The 27,430-nt window shown below is 39.1% G+C and overlaps 1 protein-coding gene across 6 annotated transcripts in view; it reads left to right on the top strand.

Moving 5' to 3' along the window:
• MON2 (MON2 homolog, regulator of endosome-to-Golgi trafficking) overlaps positions 1-27,430 on the top strand; it is a 145,557-nt gene that overhangs the window by 21,752 nt on the left and 96,375 nt on the right. For all 6 annotated transcript variants that reach the window (XM_039363744.1, XM_039363740.1, XM_039363742.1 and 3 more), the window contains exons 2-8: positions 20,108-20,171; positions 21,820-21,947; positions 22,509-22,640; positions 24,176-24,305; positions 24,969-25,066; positions 26,518-26,643; positions 27,077-27,271. In XM_039363744.1, the coding sequence (XP_039219678.1) occupies positions 20,108-20,171; positions 21,820-21,947; positions 22,509-22,640; positions 24,176-24,305; positions 24,969-25,066; positions 26,518-26,643; positions 27,077-27,271 (873 nt within the window). The remainder of the gene's footprint in view (positions 1-20,107; positions 20,172-21,819; positions 21,948-22,508; positions 22,641-24,175; positions 24,306-24,968; positions 25,067-26,517; positions 26,644-27,076; positions 27,272-27,430) is intronic.

Consider the following 27,430-nt stretch of genomic DNA (forward strand, 5'->3'; position numbering starts at 1 on the left):
GAGAGGAGTTGCTCGGACATTACCCCTGAATTGTATCTGAAGAGGGATGAAGAAAGGAGAGGAGAGAGAAAAGAGTAAAGGAGGGGAGAAGGAAGTAGGAAGGTTGGAGAAAGAGGAAAGGGGAGGAGAGTGGTGAAGGAGAGGAGAGGAAGAAGAGGAAAGTAGGGAAGAGAAGAAAAAGGAGTGTGGATACGGTGAAAGGGGAAATGGGCGAGCAACACCAAAAGTTATGTGTATGTATTTATTTCATTTTGTTAAAAGTATCTGTATGTGAGTGTGTAGGGAATGTATGTTAATATCTGATAAGTATTACGGTATATGTATGGGGGAGAGTTTGGACAAATAAAAAATTATTAAAAAAAAAAAGATGAACATCCTACCTAAAATGATATTCCTGTTTCAGAACATTCCAATTCAATTAGACAAGAAATTTTTCAAGGAGCTGAATAAATTAGCCTTAGAATTTGTGTGGTTAGGAAAGAAGGCAAGAATAAAATTAAAGTCATTACAGGATGCCAAGGAGAGGAGGTTTAGGTTTTCCAGATTGGGAGTGGATCAGAGACTGGATTACTTTAGAAAATAAAAGATGACTACAGTTAGAGGGTTACGATCTCCAGCAGGGTTGGCATGCTCATATATGGACAGTGCAAAGTAGAAACCACCAGTATTTTTTGAGACATAAGGTTCAGCAAGAACTCATAAAAAGCTGGAATATAGTCAAACGCCAATACTATATAAAGATTCCAGTGACTAGAGGCAGTCACATATCCCAATCTGTGTAGGAAAGATAAGGCTATTATATATAAAGACATCTTGACAGAAGAAGGTCATTTAAAACAAAAACAAGAGTTAAGACAACAAGGAATAGCCTTGGAATGGTGGTCCTATCTCCAGATACAAGCAAGATACATGAAGGATAAGCAAGAGTGGGGAATTAACAGACAAAATAGGGGATAGATAAAATACTGCTACACCCGGAGAAAAAGCAAATTAGAAATATTTATAAATACTTGTTGGAATATAAGCTATATGAGGAACAGGTTAAAGAAACAATGGTGACATGGGCAATGGATTTAGGATATAATATAAACACGAATCAATGGCAGCATGTATGGTAACGAAATAACAGAATTACACTGGCGACATCATATAACCTTTATAAGATGGTTTATAGATGGCATTTGCCTCTGGCCAGATTAGCCAAAATGTATAACGGATATTCACCTATGTGCTGGAAGTATAAGAAAGAAAAGGGCACATTTTTTCATGTATGGTGGACATGTAGAGAAGCACAGGTGTACTGGCTGATGGTCTGGGAATGGGTAACAGAAATGACCAGGGAAAGCATCCAATATAAACCTGAGACGTTATTATTAGGAATATTAGGAAAAAACGTAAATAAAGGTGACACATATCTAATCATACACATGATAACGGTGGCAAGGATTCTATTTGCTCAAAAGTGGAAAGCAATGGAAGCACCAAGTGGGGAAGCACTAATAAAGAAAATTATGTATTGCGCAGAACTAGACAAGATAACTAAAAAACTAAAAAATCAGGAAGAAACAGAATTTTATCAAATCTGGAATAAATTCTATAAATGGAGGGAAAGAGAATGGGGTCAACAGAAGTGATATAAATAGAGGTAGATACTAGGAATGTACAGTTGTATATAGATATATATATTTAAATGTACAGTTATGGACTGACAAGACAGAGATGTATGTCAAAGACGATGTACCATGTTCAATGTTTTTAATCTCTTTTTTTCTGTGTATAATAAAAACTAAATAAAAACTAAAAAAAGAAATTACTAAAAGCAAATCTTTATGCCAAACTGTCTAAATGTGAGTTCCATCAAACACGCCTCGATTACCTAGGATACCGAATCTCGAGCAAAGAGGTGGAGATGGACCCAGGGAAGGTTAAAGCCATTCTGGAATGGCAATCTTCTCTGACTTATAAGCAGCTACAGAGTTTTTTTGGGTTCGCTAACTTTTACCGGCAATTCATCCCTTCCTTTGCAAAAATTGCCTTGCCAATTAACAAACTCTTGAAAACAGGGGGGGGGGAGGGACCCATCCTAGTCAACTTTTAAAATGAACTATAGAATGCCAAGCAGTGTTTGAACAACTCAAAAAGTTATTCGTGGGAGCACCAGTCCTCAAGCATCCCAAACCCGAGGAACAGTTCATCATCCAAGCTGATGCAAGCAATGTTGCAATGAGTGCAGTTCTCCCTAAGAAAAATAACAAGGGAGAACTGCAACCATGTACATATACCTCTAGAAAACTCACCAACATGGAGTAGCATTGGGCTGCATGGGAGAAGGAGGCATTTGTTTTGCGGTGGGCATTGCTAACCTGGCATCACTTCCTAGGGGGGCGTAAGATACCCTTTGAAGTGTGGATTGACCATAAGAACTTTGAGGCACTAAAAACTGTGCAAAAATTATCCCCCAAGCAAGTTTGATGGGTGCAACATTTCAATCACTTCAGCTTCTCCCTCAAGTATATTCCTGGCGGAAAAAACTTTCTGGCTGATACCTTGTCTAGGATGCCACAGTATAAAAGCCATTGGGAGGAGGTGGTAAACACTATCATCCCCTCTCCTCAACAAGTTTCTCAAGTCACCATTAGACATCAAGCCAGAAAGCAATCCATCAGCCCTGACAGCAGCTTAACCCAGAAACTCAGAACCGAACAGAAATCTGACCCCTAGTTCAAGACAAGAGACAACTGTTAACTTATGGGGATGAACTAGCATGGAAAGGTTCTAAGTTGTACCTTCCTAGCATCCTCAGGGTTCAAGCCCTGCAACAAAGCCACAATGCTAAGCAAGCCGGTCACTTTGGATTTTTAAAAACTTTACACTTAGTAAGGTGGCAGTTCTAGTGGTCCGGGATGAAAAAGGACATTGAAAGCTATGTTAAAAGCTGTGTGATTTGTGCCCCATGAAGAAAAGATCAGGAAAACCCCCTGGGTTGTTACAGCAGGTAGCAGAACGATCCCAGCCCTGGGAGGAAATTGCAATGGATTTCATCGACAAGCTCCCTGAAAATAGTGGAAATATTGTAATTTGGACTGTCATTGACCTTTTCTCAAACCAGGCTCACTTTATAGCCTGCCCTGGTCTTCCCTCGGCTCAGAGACTGGCAAGCTGTTTTTAAAACATATTTACTGGCTCCATGGAATGCCAAGAAAAATCATATTAGATCGAAGGGTCCAGTTCACTGCCAAATTTTGGAAGCTGATCCGATCCACCCAGGAGCTCAGCTCAGCTTTTCATCTGAGTACGAATGGAACTACTGAACGAGCAAACACAATGGTGGAGCAATACCTGAGATCCTATGTTAACTATCAGCAGACTAACTGAGCAGATATCCTGCCTTTTGTTGAAGTGGCACACAACAATGCTGTGCACAGCAGTACTGGACTTACTTCTTTTAAAGTAGCTACAGGCAGGGAGTTTGTACTTATGCCTGAATACCTCAGGAACCCACCTTCTCACAAACACAAACCGAGTATGTAAACACGTTGCAGAGCGCTTGGGAAAATATCAAACGTGCCTTAGTGAAAGCCAAAAAGATTCAAAAGGAGCAAGCAGATAAGAGGCGACCCCCCCCCCGAAACCCTTTCATATAGGAGAGAAAGTCTATCAACCAAATACTTAAGATTAAAATTACCTTGTAAAAAGATGGGACCTAAATGTATTGGTCCTTTCCCCATTGTAAAGATTATTAACCCTATCACGGTTGAGCTAAAGCTTCCATGGCTATTGGGAAAACTACATCCAGTTTTTCATTGCAGTTTGTTGAAACCAGTTATAGAATCAACAATGAGACCGATATCTTGAACTACCTCAGGTTCCATTATAATGGAGGGTGACACTCATTATGAAATAAAATGAATTTCAGACTGTATTAAGGGAAATTACAGTATCTAGCTCAATGGAAGGGTTACTCTTTGTCAGACGCTATGTGGGTGAAGAGTTGAGATGTAAAGGCAGAGAGGTTAATACAAAAGTTTCATGACAAACATACCCAAAAGCCTAAGGAACCATCAGGAAATAGAATAGAGGATAAGCAAAACATTACTATGTAGCTATTCTTGTCATCTTTCAGGAACTACTTTCTCTTTTGAGGAGTCCGACTGTCAACTTCTTAAACAAGCCTGGCTGAAGCCATCTTTGTCATTTTAAGTTGCCACATGGGGGGGCAAGGGGAAAGAAAACAAAAGTATGCTAGACTAGATATGGAGCGGTCCCATGGGAACCAAGGTCATTCCCACAGATGCTGGAAGGAGGAGCAAAGACAAGTTGCAGAGCCCGCCAATTACTTTCATTGGGTAGCATGATTTATAGCATAATAGAGGGGAGGGGAATGTTACATTTAGTTACATTGAATCTCTAGGTGACACATGCTACTAATACTCATCCACCAGTCACTCAGCCGATGTCCCCGGTAGCACAGATGGCTGGCAGGTCCCTGGCTACAGGATTTTACCTGGTTCATGAAGGGCATCAGCCATCTCTCTTTTGTAGCCCATTTTGATGGGTGGCCAAAGCTCTTAGCCCAGGGTCCCCAACCCCTGGTCTGTGGACCAGTACCAGGCCATGGTATGCCAGCAATCAGGCTGCACAAACAAACAAAGCCCCATCTGCAAGATGCAGGCAGCACACAAAACCACACACTCTCTAGACCATGGAAAAACCTCTCTCCACGGAAACAGTCCCTGGTGTCCAAAAGGTTGGGGACCTCTGGCTTAGCCCATTTTTTAGCCTTGGCACCACATGGAGTGCTACAGAGCATTGTATCCATTTGGTGCAGCCTGTGTCAATGCCATTGCCATCAACCTGAAGGAAGATGCCTCAGAGTGACTGGTATCACTAAATAATGGGGACACTCCACAGTTAATCAACCTCAAAGCTTTTATGCGAGCCTTGCAAAAGCATTTGAAAGACCCTCTTGCAGCCTGGCACGCAGGGACCCTCATCTGGGCCATTAAGCTAGTGAAGTGGCCAGTAACAAGAGTACGTTCAAGACTTTTGCCAACTGGCCAACCACCTGGGAGACTGCCTTAAATACCTGTTGATCAACCATTTCCGAGAAGGGTGGAGAAAGGAGATGTACCACACTTGCCTATCCTGGGGAATGTCGTGAACCCTACAAGAGTGTTATTGTCTCACCAGTGAAGTGAAAATCAATCTGAGGGAGTTCCATGAGCATGCAGAATGAGAGAACCAAGGTCACCGTCTACCCGAGAAGTGAGGGGCCCCAAGAAGAGGAAGAGGAGGTACCTCCTGCTATGATGGGCAAAACACGTCAAGGCCTTACCAGGTGGAAGGAAGGGCACAGAGCAGCCAAATATCCCACATCACACCTGATCACTGCTGCACAGTCCTGGGGCCAACCAAAGAAGGGGAAGAGCTGACCAAAACCAGAAGAAGGTGGTAATGATCGCTAGGGTAGAAATAATGGTGGCTTCCTCAGGGTGAAAAGGGCACCTGATATTCCTGCTAAACCCAGGGTGCACCAGGTGTCTAGTTAGCCCTGATGTGGTGGGAAAACTGGGAATGCGACTAAGGGAACCGAAAAGACCCATGGCTTTCTCCAATGCCACCCATGGATCGTTGGCAGGGTGGTGCCAGCTATATTTCTTTTTTTCTTTTTTTTGAAACAAATTTTATTGGTTTTTTAATTCTTAAGATAAAGTACTCAGGACACACTGTGGTGCTGGGGTAATCAAACATCCTAGAACAAAACATATATACATAATTCAATCAATACATCAAGTGTTTCCTCTCTTCCCTCAAATAGCATAGTATATTTAAAATATCCCATTCTAGCTTATTCAACCTAGACGTGATTTAAGGCTTTATAAATTTACAATACCGTAATCAAATTAACTTTAAATAAAAACATTATCAGTTCAGGTATCCCTTCCAAATATGTTCTAGTTCCTTAATTTTATCATAAATCTTATTTCTTCTTCCACTAATCTCCCCTATTTAAAATAAAATATTAATCTAACCTATACCTATCTAATCCATCAATTAATCAATCTCTTTAAGCTGACAAAATAATATCAGACCTTAAATCATTTCAATCCATTAGACAGAATTCAAATTTCATCCAGTTAATTGTCATAACTAATAACATCTATGTCATCAAACAAACACATCATCTTATTAAATTAACTCAATTAATTATTAATTCAATCCAAATCTAAAACATTTCTTCAATTTTCTTCATTCCATTACATAATAATTTTCATACAAATAAACCTATCATTCTAAAAAATACATTCTTAGTATTCTAAATTACATTTAATCCATTATATAAAAATATCTAATTTTTAGGCAAAAATATTGATCTATCCTATAGATATCTAAATGTATCTATCCTATACATATCTAATCCATCAATTTATCAATCTCTTTAAGATGACAGAATAATATCAGATCTTAAATCATTTCAATCCATTGAACAGAATTCAAATTTCATCCAGTTAGTTATCATTGCTAATAGCATCCATGTTATGAAACAAACAGGTCATCTTATTTGATTAACATTCAATTAATTATTAATTCAATCCAAGTCTGAAACATCTCTTCTAACTCATAATCTTAATCCTTAAATCAGTCCATAATTCTAGGTTGCCTTTAATCCAATGCATGAAATTTTAAATTTCATTTTTCAATCTTATTCGAGCCTTCCTCTTATGCCAGGCAGGTTTCCGTAGCAGAGCTTCCCTTCCAGCTGATAAATCTCTTTTTGTTGCTTGTAGTGTCATTTGATTCGATGAAAACCATCTTAGCCTCTGCATTGGCCCTCTGTTTCTCTTATCCATAACGCCTCGTTACTTCAAAAGTTCAAAACTCAGTCTTTGCTTTTCCTGGTCCTCAAAGCCATAAGTGGACTGCTTGTAAGGCAAGATAAATTTCACTTTATTCTCAGTTAAGTCCTTTTCTTGTATAATCTCTTTTGTAGAATAGTCAGGTGTAATCTGAGAGTCAGTTTTGAGATTTAAAGTAGAAGTTCTGGCTCTTAATTCTGTAGTAAACTCTTTTATTGTAGTACATATTTCTTCTTTGGCCTCATAGATCTTTTCCAGTATAAATTTAAATGTGACTGAGGCTTCCCCATTTTAACAATGGTTGAAGAGAAATCCTTTTTTCTTTTTCTTTTTTTTTCTTTTTTAGTGGAGGCTACAGTTGAAGAGTATCTACCCCCACAAATCCCACAGCTGGCTCAAATTATCTTTTCTCTTGAAAAAATGTTTGAAGGCCAAAACCATCTCATCTCCAAATAGTCAACAATTACAATATTAACTTTTGACCACTAGATGTCCTCAATAAGCTAAAAAGTCTCTTTCAAACGCCATTATTATTAATTTTTTTCCTTTTTTCTATTTTTTATAGAAAGTGGAAAAAGAAATACTCTACCAATATAAGATAATAATACCGCTCCCAAAAAAACCCAAAAACAATTTTTTTTTGTACCTCAACGTGAATAGGGATAAAATATAGTCTTTAAAAAAGTTTTATTCTGTCCTTTTGTAGAATGCCTTTGTTCCCACACATACAAAAGCCACTTCTTCCAAACAGGGAAATAATTCCAATGAAGCTTTTACAGGCAGAAACAGCATAGGGCAGCGGTTCTCAACCTGTGGATCGTGACCCCTTTGGGGGTCGAACAACCCTTTCACAGGGTTTGCCTAAGACCATTGGAAAACATATTTCCGATGGTCTTAGGAACCAATTGGCGCGGCTGGAGCCTGATTTTTGAAAAGCACTCAAATCAAAGGCGGTGACGTCACGAAAGCAAAGGCGGTGGGGGCAGGAGAGGAAGAGTCAGCAAGCCCCAACCAGCGAGTAAGCCGAGCCAGCCAGCCGGGCTGAAAAGAAAGAGGCGGGGCCTAAGACCATGGCTCCAGCTTGTCAATCAAAGGCGGGGAGTTCCACAAAGTCCCCCGCAATCCTGCGCAGTCCATCCCAGATCAATAGGCAAAGGGAAGGCGGCAAGAGGGAGCCTCTTGAATGGTGGGCGCCGGTGGAAAAAGCGAGAGAAGGAGAAGAAAAAGAGGAGGAGGAGGAGGAAGGAGAAGAAGAAGAAGAAGAAGAAGAAGGGAAGGCAGCAGCAGACACTCCCCCACCCCAGATCTTGCTGGTCTTGACCCCCACTCTCTCCCCTAGTTTTTGCTCCACCACCAGCACCACCGCCAGACCAGCCAGCTGCTGGGGAGAATTTCCCTGTTTTCCCCCTTTCCTCTCCCTCTTTTTTTAGTGCAAAAAAAGCCCCAGTCTCTTTTTTTTCCTTTTCTTTCCCTCTTCTTGGCTTTTTAAAAATAGCAGCTGGGGGATCTTCAATAGTTGTTGCTGGGGCATTTAAAAAAAAAAGTCCTTCCCAGGTGGGGAATCTTTCTGCGCTTCTTCGGCTTTTCTGAGCCGGGGGAGAGGAGAGCTGATTGGGGGGGTTCCTAGGAAGAAGGGAAAGACCCACTGGAGAGGTTCAGCTGCTTTTCTGCTCAAGCAGCTGGCAAGGAAAAAGCCCCGGAGGGTCGGGTGTTCAGGTTGTTCAGTCCCTTATTAAATAGGCAAAGACTTCGCCATTTAATAGTTTGCTCAAACTTTTTAACCTCCCGGATTTATTACCTTCAAATATCAACGAATAAATGGCATATTAAAAAAAAGAAAGAAGTAAATCATAGGAAGAGCCCGTTTAGGAACGCGAGAGAAATAATATTCAAGAGGAGAAGATCGGGTGAATTTGATGCCCCCTAACAGAAGGTGGGGGAGAAAAGTTGGAGAGCGGCTTGTTTTATTTGCTCAAAATGCTTTTCAAAGGCTCCAAAGAAAGAAGGGGAAAAAAAGAGATTTAGAGTCCTAGGACGGCTTTACAGAAAGAAAATCTGATCACCTATACGCCATCGCCCTTAGTTACACATCTACAGGAAGCAGACAGAAGGTGCAGATCTGGTGGCTTTGATTGACAGCTCCTTGCATTGTTGGGCAGCTTTAATAGAATTTATCCCCGGGCCCCTCCAATATGCAAAAGAGGGGAGGGGGGTTGTCAAAAGAAGGCAGCATACGCAGACTTCTGCCAGATTCAGACTGTGTGATCCCTCTTTTATTCCTGCAGAAATTGAAAACAGCCTTACTTTTTCTGCAGAGAAAAACCAAGCCTACTTTTTTTAGAAAATAGTTTCTTTCCATCAGACTGCCCAGAGAATTTCTGATCTGGTGAGAAAAAGCAATGTCAACCTTCGCACTGACGTTGGTTTTTTACGCATACTGTCGCAAAATGTGACAATGTAGTTTACTGTTGTTATATTAAGACTGTTACCCATGCTACAACATGCTTCAAGAAAAAATTTCATTTATTTGTAATTAGAAATAAATATTTCACAATATATAATTACATATTGTTTTTGTGTTTAATCACTATGCTTTAATTATGTTCAATTTGTAACAATAAAAATACATCCTGCATATCAGATATTTACATTTTGATTCATAACAGTAGCAAAATTATAGTTATGAAGTAGCAACAAAAATAATTTTATGATTGGGGGTCACCACAACATGAGGAACTATATTAAAGGGTTGTGGCATTAGGAAGGTTGAGAACCACTGGCATAGGGTGAAGAGAGGAACAAAAAGGGTCTCACCAGGATCATCCGCGGTGGGTCTATTACGCTTAGATGTCAGTGTGACTTTTGGCTGGTGCAGCAGGGTGATCAGCCATCTTGCAGGACGATCTTTGCTCCTTCGGCCCTAAGGAGATAGCTGGAGACAAGGGAGAAGCTGTCCCCCTCCCATATCTACCAGCAAGCCTCCTCCTCAGTGGTTGACCCTCCAGGGCTACTTTCAACCCCTATGAGGTCTACCGCCAAAGGAAATTCCGCACAGCGCGGAGACGAGTCTCCAGGCATGACCGGCGTCACCGCATACCGGAACCGGAAGTCGGTGCCAGCTACATTTCTAACCAAACCGGTGGACATGAGGTAGGGGCCCATGTATAAACTATCCGACTCATTGTGACAAGGGAATGATTGAAACTCTGACCCTGGAATTTATGTGGTTCAAAAAGTGGAGCCCCTGCATAGACTGGGAGCGAAACAGGGTGAAGATGAGGAAGAAAACCTCAAACCATGAATTTGGCATGAAAGTGCTAAAAAATGCCCATGAGCTACTAATTAGAAAAGCAAAAGCTGAAGGTGTGAGAAAAGCTCAGGTGGGGAAGGGGGCAGATCCATACATTCCTAGAGAATATTAGGATCTGGCCAAGATGTTCAGTGAAATGGAGTATGATGTGCTTCACACCCACTGCCCCATGGACTGTGCCATCGAGATTGTCCTTGGGGCCAAACTGCCAAAACCTAAGATGACACCTAGAGAAATGGAGGAACTCCAAGTATTCAGTGACAAAAACTTAGCCAGAGATTTTATTCAACTGGCAAAGTCATGCATGGCAGCCCCCATGCTCTTCAGAAAGAAAAAAGACTTAGAATGTCCGTGGACCACCACACATTAAACACCATTTGCATAGAAAACATGTACCCATTCTTCTTAATGAAAGATATGTTGGGACACATTGCCAAGGGGAGGATTTTTACAAAATTGGACATAAGGGAGGCATATTATCAAGTGAGAATCAAGAAAGGTGATGAGTGGAAAAGGCATTTAATTGCTCATTGAGTTGTTACCAGTTTTGAGTATTGCCTTTCAGACTGCAAGGGACCCCAGCTGTCTTTATGTGGTTGAAAAATGAACTCCTGCATAAGAATTTATACAAAGGGGTTTGGTGTATTTAGATGACATTTTGATTTACAACAAAATGATGGAAGAACAGGTGAAGTTAGTCAAAGTGGTACTTGAAAAGCTCTGAAAAGCCCATCTTTACATAAAACTATTCAAATGTGTTTCATAAAACAAAACTGGACTATCTAGGACATCGAATTTCGCAGGACAGCATAGAGATAGATCCTGGAAAGGTGCATGTAGTCTTAGATTGGGAAGCATATCCCTGCATTTGCTCAAATTGCCCTGTCCATCATGAACCTTTTAAAAACTAAGGGAGTTGCCAGATCAAGCCTTAAAGTTGATAGGAAAAGAATGCGCCAAATGGAGAATATTTTGCTATCAAGGCAATCCTTCTTAGAAGTTGGGTACCAAGTACATGGGACCTTTTCCCATTATCTGGATCATAAATCCAGTAACAGTAGAGTTAGCAAAAAATTCTAGGTGCATCCATCCAGTGTTCTATTGCAGTTTACTGAAGCATGAAGGACTCTCGGTTCCATAGGGGGAAGTTACAGTATTTATACCAGCGGAATCAGAATGGGTGGAAGCAACATGTGTCCCTACTCCTAGACCCATCCGTAGGTTCTATGCCCAATATCTGGACAAGCCAAGGTGACTTTTGTACAGTAACAGTTTTGTCATGTTATTAATGATGTATGCTTGTTTGTTCTATTTCAGGACTAGTCCTTCTTGTCAGAATCCAATTATATTTCATCTCTAGTTATCAACTATACAAAACCCCATTTCTGCCTTCCCTGGATTCTGCCATACGGTGAAGGGAAGGGGGTGAACAAAGGGGCTTTATGGCCCTCACTTCCTTCAGTACACTTCAAAGCGACTGAATGTGGATATCGCTAAAAGGACTAACCATAAGAATGGAGCTATTACCTTTCATGTAGTTCTCTCTGAAGTCTCCCTCCAGCCGGCAGTAAGGAAAAGGGGGTGGGAGTGTAATGCCTGAGACTGTCGCTGGAAGAAGGGGGTGATTGGGTGGGGCTACTGGGGAACCCCTTAAAACCTTGAATGGGAGAGCTTGGACCCCAAGTCCTGTCTAGAACGCCTGCAACCATTTTCTCTTAATAAAGGATGCCTGTTGGAAGAACTATTCCAAGAGTTCTGTCTTCTTAAGATGCAAAGTGGGGTGGGTCCTTACATTAGACAGGACTTGCAAAATTAATCCACCTGGAAGGGAGACCCTTGCTGGGGGATTTTGCAAAAAATTACCATGTCAGACAATGGAGCAAGAAAGGGGGAAAACTCCCCGGAAAGAGAGCCGCTGCCCCGACTGGAACCTTGCCAGATGTTGGGATCCGAGAGGTCAGATTCCTCAGGAGAAGAAGTGGTGGAGACACGGGTCCACAAGCCTTGCTGGTCAATGGGCGTTGGAAAGAAAAGTGAGTGGGGAAAGGAATCAAGAAAGGTGATCCTGAGACGGGGAGCCAAGCAACCAGAATGGAAGCAGGAAATGGAGAAATCCCTGCACGCAAGTGAAGAGGAAGGGAGCTGGGCACCGTACTCAAACTGGATGCTAGAGAAAGCTATTGACCTGATGAAGAGAACTCTCAGCTCCCTAGGAGAGGAGAATCCTGAGCCCTACGGCTGCCCCAGCTCCTGGAGCTGCAAAGGGAGAGACACCAAGGGGGAAGTGGAAACTGCAGCCCTGGGGACATCTGCTGATCCAGTAGTCCCCACCCCCTACCGAACCACAGATGGCGATCTGGACGGAAGACACTACCACCAACAACGGAGGCACCAATCCATTCCAAGACGTCTGCCGTTGGAGGTGAAATTCAAAGGGGAGCCAACACGCTTGGGGTTTTTCCTAACCCAAGTCCTCAGCTACATGGAGGAATATGGGCGGGACATCCCCAGCGACAAAGCCCGCATCAGGATCGTGCAATCTGCCCTGGACGGACCGGCTGCAGATTGCACAACTCCAATGCCCCAGAACTCAATGACCTCAACCATTTCATGTTCGCTCTGAGAAGACGATTTGAAGACCCCCTGGCTGATTGCAAAGGATAAAAACGATGAGGCAAGGCAAACGCCCGGTGGCCGAATATACGCAAGAATTCCGGGCCATTGCCAGCAAACTGAACTGGCCAGAAGACATCCTCCTTAGCCATTTCAAAGATGGACTAAATTATGACCTATATGACGCTTGCCTGCCCCGAGGGGACCCACACCAACTTGAGGAATGGTACGTCTTGGCAGAGGTCTTCAATATGCTTCGACATATTGAAGAGACACCGCCGAGGAACACAATGGAGCCACTCCCCGCCTGAGTTGACACACGAACCAGTGAAACCATTGGCTACAGCCAAGAAGCAAATGGGGTGTTTCAAGTGCGGAAGAGAAGGGCATCGAGCTGTAGAATGCCAGTCCAAAGCCCCCCAGCACAACCCAGACAGATCCCCAATCAGCAAATCCGGAAAGTCTTCAGCTAAGCCAAAAAAACTGCCATGAGAATGATGGAAATTGCGGAACCCCCCACCTCTACTCATCAGGGGAAAGAACTCCAGCCTACACCGCAGGGCTGGTGGACGCCTCAGATGACAGCTCGGAGGGCAAACCCCTGGTAAGTGGACGCATAGCACCCATCCTCAAGACAGTGACTATATTAATTCCCCCCATGCCCAAAGCCGTGAAGGTGAAAGCCTTAATAGACTCTGGCTTCACCTGCTGCCTCATTAGCCTGACCCTAGTGGGGAATCTGGGCATTCCGTCGAGGAGACTGGAACAACCAAGCTCATTTGGCCAGTTAGATGGATCCATAGCAGGGGGGTTGCCAGCTACCCTAGCCACTGTACCAATACACCTCTCCCTGGGCAAACATGAGGAGGACATAACGTTTGTGGTGACCCCAGGCATGGAATGCCCAATGATCCTAGGGATGGAATGATTAAAAAAATGGAACCCCTGGGTAAATTGGAGGACGACAGAAATCAAATTCCCGAAGGGGGACCCTATGAACTTAAAACCCCAAGGGGGGCTACCAGAATCAAGAATAGAAAAAGCATCCATGGGAGAGGAAAAGGGACTAACAGAAATACCAGAGGAATACAGAGACCTTGCTGAAGTTTTCAGTGAGGAGAGGGTGGATGAGCTCCCCCCCCACCGACCCACAGACTGTGCCATTGAATTCAAGCCTGGGGCAAAACTCCCGAAGCCCAGATTATACTCCATGAGCCCAAAGGAGAAGGAGGAAATGGAAAGATTCATAAAAAAAAACCTAGAGAGAGGGTTCATTGAGCCAGCCAAGCCTAAAGTGGCTGCCCCGGTCCTCTTTAGAGAGAAGAAGGATGGCTCTTTACGCTTATGCGTGGATTATAGGGCCCTGAATACAATCAGTGAAAGCAACCTATACCCTCTGCCCCTCATGAAAGACATGCTGTCACACCTCTCGAAAGGGAAATTTTTTTCTAAACTAGACCTAAGGGAAGCTTACTATCGCATGAGAATTAAGGAAGGGGACGAATGGAAGACTGCATTTAACTGCCCCATGGGGTGCTATCAATTCAAAGTCTTGCCATTTGAATTACAAGGGGGCCCTGCAGTCGTTATGCAATTAATCAATGACGTTCTAAGGGAGCACCTGTTTAAGGGGGTCCTTGTTTACTTGGACGACATTCTTATCTTCACCGAAACAAAAGAGGAACATGTCAACCTTGTCAGAGCGGTTTTAAAGAAACTGCGAGCCGCCCACCTATATGCCAAACTCTCAAAATGCGAATTCCACCAGGAAAGGATAGACTACCTAGGTTATCACATATCCCCACAGGGCATTGAAATGGACCCAGAGAAGGTCAGAGCAGTATTAGATTGGGCACCACCCCGCACAAGAAAGCAACTACAAAGTTTCCTGGGCTTTGCAAACTTTTACCACCAATTCATCCCCTCATTTGCCCAGATAGCCTTGCCCCTCACTAACTTACTAAAAACAAAGGGAGCATCCTCAGTAAAACCTAGCCAGCCACTAACATGGACAATGGAGTGCCAAGCAGCGTTTGAGAGACTAAAGAGACTTTTTTCTGCCGAACTAGTACTAAGGCACCCAGACATGGATAAGTCCTTTGTAATACGGGCAGATGCAAGCGATGTGGCAGTGGGGGCTGTTCTATTACAAGAAAACGATGATGGGGGGGTTTATATAACTGCTTCTAATGTAAAATTGTATAAAAATAATTATGAAATGTTATGGTCTAAAATACAGAAGGATTTGAATGATTGGAAAAAATTGCAATTATCTTTGTTAGGGAGAATTGCTGCAGTCAAAATTGATGTTTTGCCAAAGTTTCTTTTTTTGTTTCAAATGATACCTATTCTAAAGAGAGAGGCAAATTTAGAAGAATGGCAGAAGGGTATCAATAAATTCATTTGGGTGGGGAAAAAACCAAGAGTAAAGCTTAAAATTATACAAGATGTTTGAGAGAGAGGTGGACTCAAGGTGCCGAATTTGAAATTGTATTATGATGCGGTGGTTTTAACATTGATTAGTGATTGGATTAATTTAACAAATTTAAATATACTTTTTTTGGAGGGATGGGATTTATTATACGGATGGCATGCCTATTTAATTTATAATAAAAAGGTGGATAGGGTTTTTAAGTCCCATATCCTGAGAATTTCTTTATTGCGAGTTTGGAAGAAATATTATAGATCAGATTCTAGAATACCGTTGTGGGGAATTCCAGGGCATGCAATAGAAGGGATAAGGAAAGGAGTGAAAATGGAGAGCATTTCTTATAAACAATTGCTTAATTGGGATGGGAATAAATGGCAATTAAAATCTATGGATGAATTAGCACAAGAAAATATTAATTATTTTTGGTTTCAGTATAGGCAATTGTTAGAAAGGTAGAGAATGGATCAAAAAGTGGGTTTTATTAGGGAGGATGTGAATTTGATGAAACAAATTAAGGATCAAAGTCGAACTCATATAAAAAGAGTTTATAGTGTCTTACTGGAATTGGATTCAGAAACAGAATTAGTTAAAGATTGTATGGTTAAATGGGCTCAAAATTTTGATGAGCCGATTTTATTAGACACATGGGAGATGATTTGGGTGAGGAATGTTAAATTTACTCAAGCTCAAAATTTACGAGAAAATTTTTACAAGATGTTTTATAGATGGCACCTTGATCCACAAAAGATGTCTCGTATGTATTCAAATGTGCAGCCCAAATGTTGGAGATGTGGTTGTTTGGATGCAACGTATTATCATATTTGGTGGTCATGCAGAAATATAAAGGCTTTCTGGATCAAGATTTGGTGGAATATTCAGAAGATTTTTAATAGAATGATAAAATTTACACCACAATTGTTTCTGTTAGGTATTATTGATGATTGTGATGGTAAAGAGATCATTTTAATGTTGAATTTAGTTACAGCAGCAAGGTTGCTGATTGGGCAATACTGGAAGAAGGATCTCTTGCCTACTTTAGGAGAATGGTTTCTTAAAGTTTCTTATTTATCTGAAATGGCAAAAATTTCGGCATATTTGAAAGACCAATCGCAAGAGAGATATATTTTGGTGTGGAAAAGATGGGTGAATTTTATACAGAATAAATATGATATTAGAAAGTATTATTTAGCTTTCGAATAATGTATATCTAAGGGTAAGCTTTTGAATAATTTATGTTTAAGGATGGTAATTTTTGTTTTTATGTATTGGAGTTAAAGTGTTTAAAATTTTGCTTTTTGGATGTATGTATAATTGTTAGATGTTTATTTAAGTTGTATGTTTTTTGTTGTTTTTAACCCTGTATTCAGCTCTGGGAAGTAGGGGGGAGAGGGTGGCGGGTTGGGAGGGGGCGAGTATTTTATTGTAAAATTTTATAAACTTTCAATAAAAAAAAGAAAGAAAACGATGATGGAGTATTGCAACCCTGTGCATATACATCCAAGAAACTCTCGGAAACAGAACAGCACTGGCCCATATGGGAGAAGGAGGCATACGGGATACGTTGGGCATTACTCACGTGGCAACAGTTCCTGGAAGGCAACAAATTCCCCTTCCAGGTGTGGACTGATCACAAAAATTTGGAAGCCCTGAAAACGCCCAGGAAACTCAATCCCAAACAAGCCCACTGGTCCCAGCATTTTCACCAGTTCCAATTTAAACTCAAACATTTACCAGGGAGAAAGAACTTCCTGGCAGATGCATTATCTCGCATGCCCCAATATAACAGTGCACGAGCCACAGACTCTAAACCAATGATGGCAGAGTCACAACTGGCAGCACCAGTAACTACAAGAACCGAAGCTAAATTAAAACCACAATTGGACAGCCAAACTGGAATTGAATTCCGGAAAAGTTTGGAAACAGATGAATGGTTCCAGAAAAACAAAAATGTGTGCACAATGAGAGACGGGTTGCCTTGGGTAGGGGAAAAGTTATATATACCAATAACCCAAAGAGTCACTTTCATGCAGCTTTGAGCATGACACAAAATCAGCAGGGCATTTTGGATTTGTAAAAACTTTACACTTAATTAAACGGCAATTTTGGCGGCCATCAATAAAAAAGGACATAGAAAGTTATGTAGCCAGCTGCCCAAAATGTGCTACTGCAAAGAGGTTGCAAGGGAAATCGCCAGGACTATTACAAACAGCGGCAAATCCCTCAGCCCCCTGGAGGGAAATAGCCATGGATTTTATAGTGGAATTGCCAGAAAGTAATGGGAATACTGTTATCTGGACGGTCACGGATTTGTTTTCCAAACAGGTGCACTTTATCCCTTGCCAAAAGATTCCCACTGCAAAAGCCTTAGCAAAACTTTTTGTCCAGCACATTTACAGATTGCACGGGGCACCCCAACGCATCATCTCTGATAGGGGAGTGCAATTTACGTCTGCATTTTGGAAGGAATTTTTATCTCTTAGGAACCACTCAGGGACTGACATCCAGCCACCACCCTTAGGGGAATGGGGGGCTGAAAAAATGAACTCAGTACTTGAGCAATATTTAAGATGTTATTTGAATTTTCAGCAAAATGATTGGACAGACTTACTCCCTTTTGCAGAAGTTACCTACAATAATGCAGTCCACTCCAGCACAGGTTACACTCCTTTTCAAATAGCTAACGGTCAAAAGTTTCAACCCCATGCCAGAATTAACCCCAAACGAACCAATGATCCCATCATTGAAAGAATGGATGGAACAATTACAAGACACTTGGCCAATAGTTAGAAAAGCACTAGATGAAGCAAGGCAGGCATACAAAGCACAAGCCGATAAAAAAAGGGTTGAGCCTACACCATTCATTATAGGAGAAATGGTGTACTTATCTACAAAATACCTAAAGTCCCTACAGCCCTGTAAAAAACTTGGACCAAAATATATAGGGCCTTTTCCAATTAAAAGAATCATAAACCCAGTAACAGTAGAATTAGAATTACCCCAAAATCTCAGGCAAATACACCCAATTTTTCATTGCATCTCGCTGAAAAGAGAGCATCAGTCACCTTTACGGCCAAAAATCCCCACCACCACCTCCAATCATGGTGGAGGGCGAACAACATTTCAAAATAAAGGAAATCCTTGACTCTAGAAGATATCATAGAGCGACTCAGTACCTAGTTGCCTGGAAACACCTCTCTGCCTCACAAAACGAGTGGGTCCATAAATGTCATATCAGAGCCCCGAAGCTATTAAAGAAGTTTCACACAGAGTATCCTAACAAGCCTGACTAACTTTTATACCTGTTTTGTTTTCTTTCAGGTGGATCTGTCTTTTTTTTAAGGGGGCAGGATGTCAGAATCCAATTATATTTCATCTCTAGTTATCAACTATAGAAAACCCCATTTCTGCCTTCCCCGGATTCTGCCATACGGTGAAGGGAAGGGGGTGAACAAAGGGGTTTTATGGCCCTCACTTCCTTCAGTACACTTCAAAGCGACTGAATGTGGATATCGCCAAAAGGACTAACCATAAGAATGGGGCTATTACCTTTCATGTAGTTCTCTCTGAAGTCTCCCTCCAGCCGGCAGTAAGGAAAAGGGGGTGGGAGTGTAATGCCTGAGACTGTCGCTGGAAGAAGGGGGTGATTGGATGGGGCTACTGGGGAACCCCTTAAAACCTTGAATGGGAGAGCTTGGACCCCAAGTCCTGTATAGAACGCGTGCAACCATTTTCTCTTAATAAAGGATGCCTGTTGGAAGAATTATTCCAAGAGTTCTGTCTTCTTAAGATGCAAAGTGGGGTGGGTCCTTACACTTCTTTTTGAAGGGGCGGCATGTCATGGCTGCAAATTGGCTTGCTTCACAACTCCTGCTTACAGTCAGACATTTAGTAACGGTGGGAAGGTTGCGGAGAGACAATGGGGGGAGGGATTAAAGGAATGCCAAAAATGCTGTCTCAAAGCCTGGGACAATGCCAACCTCCTAAAGGTGTTTGCTGGGGAATGTCTGCCAGAATGAAGTGCCCATTCTCCAAACAAAGAGGAATGCAAGTGATTGGACAGTGAATAATAACTGTGGGCAGGCCAAGAGATAAAAAGAAAAAGTTAATCATGCTTTTACTAGCGAAAATATCAGAGTTGGCTTCGCTTTTCTTCTGTAACCATTTAAGCTCCAGTAAAGTGTATTCTTGATTAAACAATGGCCCAGGAATCTTTCTTTGCTAGCTAAATGAATGAGACAGTTGACACATTGCTGTGCTAAAAAAAAAAAACTTCTTGGGTGATAACAAAAAATGTATCATAGGGAAGAACCTTGTTTTATATTTATTCCAAACTCTTAGGATGACATGCCTAACAAAATGATTCTTAAAATCTGCACTCACTTTAGCTTTGTCATATCATAAATAGGTGTGCCTCCTAAATCTCAGTTTATGGTCCTCCATGTCTAATAGCCTCTTGTTCTTTAAGATCATCCAGTTGTTTATCCAGGGCAGTTGAGACTCTTAACCTAAGTTGTGCATGCATGTATACTCTTCCACTGCTTGCCTTTATGAACTAAACTGTATGTTAAACTTATGCGACTTAATTTTAAAAAGTTTGGTTGATGTGGAATTTGCTTAAACAGAATGGTTTTTTGGTTGGAACATTTTTTTTTCAAACAAGTCATGTACTTTCCAAAAGATAAAAATCAAATCAGATATATTTTCATGATTAGTGAGAAACTGCATATAATATGTATAATACACCTTAGTTAAGTACAAATTAACTAGGCTAGGAGTATGCATACACTTTATGGATTCAATTTCTGAAACAGTAAAAATAAAATTTTAAGGTGCTGTTAAACAAATAATTAGGTAAAGTGTGAAATAAACAATGACTTCTTAATTATTTTTTCACAGGCTGCTGAGTCAGGAATAATAAAAGTAAAAACAATAGCAGCACGACACACTGACATCCTAGCAGGTAATTATTTGCAAACAGAACAAATAAAAATATTTGTTTTATTAAAAAGTGATATGAGTCGTATCTGTTATGTTTGATCTGAAATTAAGTGTCATTATTTTTAGAATTTGGAAGTAACGGTTTGAACTTTTTAACTCAGTTGAAGTTAAAATAAAATTTGCTGGAGTGACTTCTAGCTAAAGCTAATAAAACTATATTAATTGATGCCCCATGTACTAATACAAAAGAAACTTATCTTTAATGCTACATAATTTAGTAGTATTTTTAAAATAGAATGAGTGCTTTATGTAAATAGATAAAGTAAATTTAATAGGATGAGTCATTAAGAGTTAAGGGGAATTCTATTGTATTATATTATTATTGATCATTGTACAGTCATCCAGATGTTCAGACTGGGTTTGGCATTTTTGTCTACCTGTTGAGTCCTTACCAAGGACCTGGGATAGGCAGATGTGGATGTTTGATGGTGTTACAGATATCATATGTGTAGAGTAAATTCACCTGGAATGGCAATATTCGCTTGCTGTATGAAATGTTAGTCCAAGTGTTCTGCATGTTTGCCTATCAGCATGAAAAATAATTGGCTGTAATTTAGCATTAATGTATTTTTTTTAAATTTTTATTTTTTAATTAATTTTTAATGCATTCTAGAATGCAGAATTTAAATGAAAATTGGCACTACAGCAGTTGATTGGTTGTTATAATCTTTACTTGATAATGAAGATATGTTTTAATAAATTGATTGAAATAGGTGCAAGCTATATATTTGAAAACTTATACATGGTATACATATCAGGTTTTTTAGAAAGTTACTAGAGAACAAATTATTTTTTATACAAGATTTAATAAGATTTTTATCCATTCATTTCCAATTTGTCTAATTCTGAATTCAGTCATCATATTAATAATACTATAACTCCAATGTATTTCTAGAAATGCTGTATTTTCAGCAAAGATAATTCTATTTTCATCATAAATGGACCATTTTCATCATAAGTAGACTATTGCCATGGTTATCTAATAAACCAGATCTTTTATCTGAAATAAATCATTTATTGTTATAGAACTGAAACTAAACTTTTTTATAGATAATTTTTTTCAAAAATAAAATGCTAATACTACTAGCAATAAAATTATTCTACAATTAAGTTAATGTCAGGATATTTTTGTAGCAAAACCAATATGGAGGTTATATATATAATATTTGTTACTTACATTTTGAAAAACTATATAAAATCATGTATAAAAATATTGTCAGTTGTAACTTTTTTTTCTATTTTCACAATTTTTAACATTCACTAGTTTTTTTTTTATGTTTGTGTTCATTACATCCATTAATAGATAAGAAAATATAGTCTCGGGGACAGCTGTATAGCACTATGATATTTCTCATTTGAAGAACAAATTAAAATAATTTGATATCTGGTTATATTTGCAGCTTCATCATAGATATTGAGTTATTACTGTTTTTCTACTATTATTTACTTTAATTTAGTTGTTTAATTGGAAGCTACTTAATTATTACATAAGTTAAATAGGATACTAGTCTAAATAGGTTATCAAATGTCAAATTTTATCATAAAGATATTTTTAGAATTCCTGATTTGTTTTTATTTGCTTGCTTATGCTTTCTCTCTCAATTTCAAAGCTTTGAAAGAGAATAGCTCAGAAGTGGTTCAGCCTTTTCTAATGGGTTGTGGAACAAAAGAACCAAAGATCACTCAGCTATGTCTAGCTGCTATCCAGAGGCTCATGTCTCATGAAGTTGTTTCAGAGGTAAGGTTAAGGTAACCAAACTGATTTTTTTATAATTCATTAATTAATTAATTATACATCTTTAAGGAATTAATTATGAAAAATTCAGAGCCATGTACTCATAAGGAAAAAAACCCCATGTGACTGCATTGTTTAGCGATGGCTGTTCCAGCAGTTCCAGTTGCTGTCATTGAGTAAGGACTGTGAATCATTAAGCAAGGACCTCATATGACTATAATTTCATGCCAGCTTCTGCATTGAGTTTGCTTGTAAAAAGCTAGCAAGGAAGATTACAAATCACAGTAACATGACCACAGGGATGTTGAATTGTCTAAGTGTGAGGAGCTGTCATTACTACTCATTCAGTGCCTTCCTAGGTTTGAATGGTAACTAAACAAGTGGTCATTAAGCAAGGACCATCTGTAGAAACCTCACCTAACGTTATCTTTAAGTATACCTGAAAATATCAAAAATAAAAATAGGAAGCAAAATATTTTCAGTATCTGTTGTTCTTGTGATTTAAAAACTGAGCCCTCTATGTCTAGGCATTTACAGTAATTGAATGTCTCCATTTCTTCGAAGGTTGCTGCTGGAAATGTTATTAATATGCTTTGGCAACTTATGGAAAATAGCCTTGAGGAACTTAAGCTGCTTCAAACTGTTCTTGTATTACTAACAACCAATACCGTTGTCCATGATGAAGCACTTTCTAAGGTAATGATTTTGTGCTCTTCAGAATTAATTAATGACAAAATAACATTAACTAATTTTATCTGTATCAGAATGACTCATTCCCTGAATTTCTCTAGCTATGTTTTCGTGTACAATCACAGCAAGGGGAATCAACAGGAAAATTACATACCATTATACATGTTTTCACTACTGCTGCAATCTTATTTAAAATGTTCCACATCTTTCTTTTTCTATTCTCAAAAACCTTATATGAACCTATTACTAATCAACTGTCTAAATAGTTTTATTATGAGAAAAAAGCAATCCAGTAACTCTGTAAATGTTTAGCACACTCTACCTTAGCTTTCTTTCCTTAAGTAAAAGAATGTAGGTTCTAGGTTATTGTTGTTATAACAGTAGCAAAGTTAAAAAAATCTGAAATCCCATTTCTATTATTCTACCTGAATTCTGAGTCCCTCTCAGATGTAATTCAGAAAGTAACTGCTTTATAAGACTTACCCAACTCGATGCCTTTGAGAGCTTTTGCACAGTAACTCCAGAACTGTCTGCAGGGCCATGTACATTTAATATCTAATTTAAAATCTGAGCAGTGTTTGCTCGGCATACTATCTAGGTTGCAACAATCCCAATGGCCACTATCACACAAACACACACACGTACAAACTTTAAGTATTTCTGCCCTCTAGTAAATGCCCATATTTTTGCAGCTCAAGTGTGATATACTCAGATCTGTATAGGAAAGGGGTAGGTAAGCCAGGCAGCAAAGGATAATTAGAGTGCATATGGATTTTATTTTTGACATGCTCAAAGCCTTATTCAATTTATTTTTGTTTTTCCTAGGATTAGGCTCTATAATAGAAAGCCTACTCTTCATAAACTAAGTTTTTTTCCATAAATCTAGCATCCATCTTTCCTTTCCTATTGTATATTGTCTAGTAAAATAAATGCTAGTGTTTGGTGCCAGCTTGGGTCTTTTTTACAAAAAGCAAAACTGGATGCATGCATGTGTGCCCTCAATCTGCAAATAACTTGGCTGTGCAGAAAGCACACAGAAACTGCCCACATTTCCTCCCCCTTACCTTCCATATGTGTACCTCAGCTTTCCCAATGCACATTGGGGCTGCCTTTTTCTTTTCTTGTTTTAACTACCGAAGTCACCATCTTCACATATATCTTCAATCCTCTTTTGCTGCTGAGGCACTGGACGGTATTGGCAATCTGGTTCAACTTGTGAGGTTTCATGGGGGTGAGGAGAGGGGCGTCCTTTGAGGTTTTTCATTGAGGCGCTTTCTTCCACAGGGTAGGATTAAAAGGGAGGGAGAAACAGGAAGCCTTAGTAAAGGTGAGGAAGATCTTTATACACATAATACCATGTTTCCTTAACAATAGTTTCTGGAATCATTTCCAGAAAAACATTTTATTTTATTTATTAAGCAAATTTGACTCAGCACCTTACAACATTAAAATTGTAAATTGCAAGAATTATGATGTTTCTCTTGAGTAATGAGAATATTTTTCTGTTGAGTAATGAGAATGTTTTAATTTTTTCTGTTTAGGCAATTGTTCTTTGTTTCCGATTACACTTTACAAAAGATAATATCACCAATAATACTGCAGCAGCCACAGTCCGGCAGGTAGTTACTGTTGTTTTTGAAAGAGTGGTTGCTGAGGATGAATGCTATAAAGGTGCGTATGTCTTGTAATATAGTAAATATTTAATTTTGTCTTAGGCGTATGCTAAACTTTTCTTTGAAAGCAACTTATTACAACTCTAGTAGAGGTAGTAATAGAGAAGACCATCTAGGACACAGGTGTCAAACTCACTGCATCACGTGATGTGTTGCGATGTATTGAGAGGTTTTTTTTTTTTTTTTTTTGCATTGCCAGAGCAGGGGTGGGCGCAGCCTCTATAAGATGCAACTGGCCCACGGGCAGGCAGCTTGATACCCCTGATCTAGGACAATCAAGTAGTCTTTAGATCAGACAGAAGTGCATCCAGTCTGTTTTCTTAGTTTACAAAAATAAGATAGTTTAATTTTTTTACATACATACACACACACTGCACACACACATGCATTTATATATGCTTGGCAATTGTCATACATATACTTCATTTTGTGATTAGTTGGAGAATTCATTTATTGATTACTGATTTTTTGCTAGATATCTATAATTTTTCCTAGTTAGCAGGAGAACAAAGCAACTATAAGGATAATATGGATCACAGAGCCTCTTGCAAAACATTTAAGTCATTGAATCAATGTAGGGAGAAAGAATGTAGTATTGTTTAGTTTTGATAATCCAACTATTCACTTTAGATTTTCTGAATTGGATCTATATTTAATATAGGTTTTATTGAAGAACCAGTAGGAAATCAAGGAAATAGTAACAGAAGATCTGTAAGCACCTTAAAGCCATGTGCTAAAGATGCATATATGCTTTTTCAGGTATTGACGCTTCAATTTTTTGTAATTTGTGTTTTCCCTTGACTGTTGCCTGTTCATGTAAATTAGTCTCTACTTAAATTATATAGTGGAGATGAATTGATTGTGATGGAATATAACTACAATAAATAAATACAATAAATACATCCTAAAGCAATATCATTTACCCGAAAACTAATTTATGTGAAAAAGTCTGTCTCAGGAATAAGGCATACCACTTTTAAAGTTTACCAATAAACTTGCAAGGACTAGTCCAAGCAGTCGTCAGAAAGTACTGATGGTCTGATAAAAGGTATTTTATAATTCCAGGAAAATATTGGGAGCAGTTATATTCCTTTATTTTCTTACCAATGGAAAGATATTTATTATGCCTATCAGTTTCTGATATAAACTTTTCTTGAGAAGTCGTGGAGTACTCAAGAACATCCACTGTCAAATTCTGTTTTCCTCTGTCCAATATTCATATCCCAATATAATATTTATTGAGGTAACTGTAGAGAATTGAACTTTTTTCCCCTCTCCTTTGGTAGAAAGGTACTGGATGGGAAAATTAAATTAACCCTTTAGCCATAAAACATCTTCCCTAGATTGTAGGATTGCACATTAGTTAAGATAAACAGACTTGTTATTTGTTTAAATTTGAGGATATATTCAGAACTCATTATACTCAGGAAATGTGTTATGTTTAAAGATACTTGTCAGATTGGAAAGTTTTATAAAAGCAATTTAACATACTAAAAATGGATATATAAACAAAAAGCCTTAATGAACAGACAAAATATTCTTCTCTAAGTGCAAAAACCCCGAATCAATAGTTTATATCAGGGGTTCCCAACCCCTGGTCCATGGACCGGCTCCGGGCTGCAGCATGCCAGCAACCGGGCCGCACAAACAAGCGAAGCCCCATCCGCAGGATGCAGACAGTACACAAAACCATGCCCCCTCCGGTCCATGGAAAAATCTTTCTCCATAGAACCAGTCCCTGGTGTCCAAAAAGTTGCGGGCCTCTGGTTTATATCATTAGAGAGAAAAAAATACAATGCAATAAAAGCAATTTTATTGCATTTATAATGGGATAGTTCTCAGTCATTTTGGCGCTATATACATCTTTAGATTGATATAATTTAACTACTCTTTTATTTTTCCTGGTTTGAGGGAAACTAATTTATGACTTAATTTGAATTGGCAACCAATTATTAATCCATTGCTTCTAGTTGTTATTTACAAAGTAATTATAAGATGAAAGGCAGATTATATGCTTTATAATCAGCATGAAATATTTTATATAATTATCCACAGGCTCAGAATTATTATAGCAGATATCATACTAAGTTTATTAATAAGTAAATTTGTTTAGTCATTCTTTCCTATTTAAAAGGAGTAGAACTTCATAGTTTTTCCAGACTGATTGCAGTAATCAAGATACAGGATAATTGTTTGTTTGTTTGTTTTAGGATCTTTGTCAACTAGTTAATGCTGATGCCCCTTACTGGCTTGTAGGTATGACAGAAATGACTCGAACATTTGGTTTGGAGCTACTTGAATCAGTCCTCAATGATTTCCCAGAAGTATTTTTACAGGTGACTTTTATTTATTAATTGTGGAAAGAAGCTGATAGGATTTCTCACATGTAAGTTTAACAAACTATATTTAGACTTAGAAAGAAGGAGTAGGCTGGAAAAAATATTAAGTTAGAAAGTATCTGCTAACATTCAGTTGTTGGCAATCTTAATCATGTTTAGATAACCTACTAGGATCAAATAAAATTAAGCAATCATAAAATTAATATCATTGATTGCATTTTTCCCCATTTTTACCTATAACATTTTTATCAACTCAGAGTTGGTTAGATAAGATCATGTGTTTTGAGTATACTTATGCTTCTGAAGATGAAAAATATTGGAACATGTATTTGTGGCTATTTTAGAATGCTAATATAAAAATAGCATTCCTAAAGATTACTATTATTTTTTCTACTAAAATGTAGCATGTTAACATTCTTTTTACTTTCAGCATCAAGAATTTAGTTTCCTCCTTAAAGAAAGAGTTTGTCCGCTGGTGATTAAGCTCTTCTCACCAAATATCAAATTCAGACAAGGCTCTGGTACTTCATCATCACCTGCACCACTGGAAAAGCCTTATTTTCCTATTTGTATGCGCCTTTTGAGAGTTGTTTCTGTATTAATTAAACAGTTCTATACTTTGTTGGTAAGAATGCAGTTTTAATATTATTGTTCAAATGATGTATCTTAAATATTTTATGCACCAAAATGTGATACTTATGCTACCTCTGTTCTATATACTGGAAGTCACCTTGGATTATTTTCAATACTAATCTATGCAAGCCTTTTCAGAAGTCAATTTCAG

Source organism: Crotalus tigris, unplaced genomic scaffold, assembly GCF_016545835.1.
Source record: "Crotalus tigris isolate CLP2741 ecotype Arizona unplaced genomic scaffold, ASM1654583v1 scf7180000019583.1695794, whole genome shotgun sequence".
NCBI classification, from domain to species: Eukaryota; Metazoa; Chordata; class Lepidosauria; order Squamata; family Viperidae; genus Crotalus; species Crotalus tigris.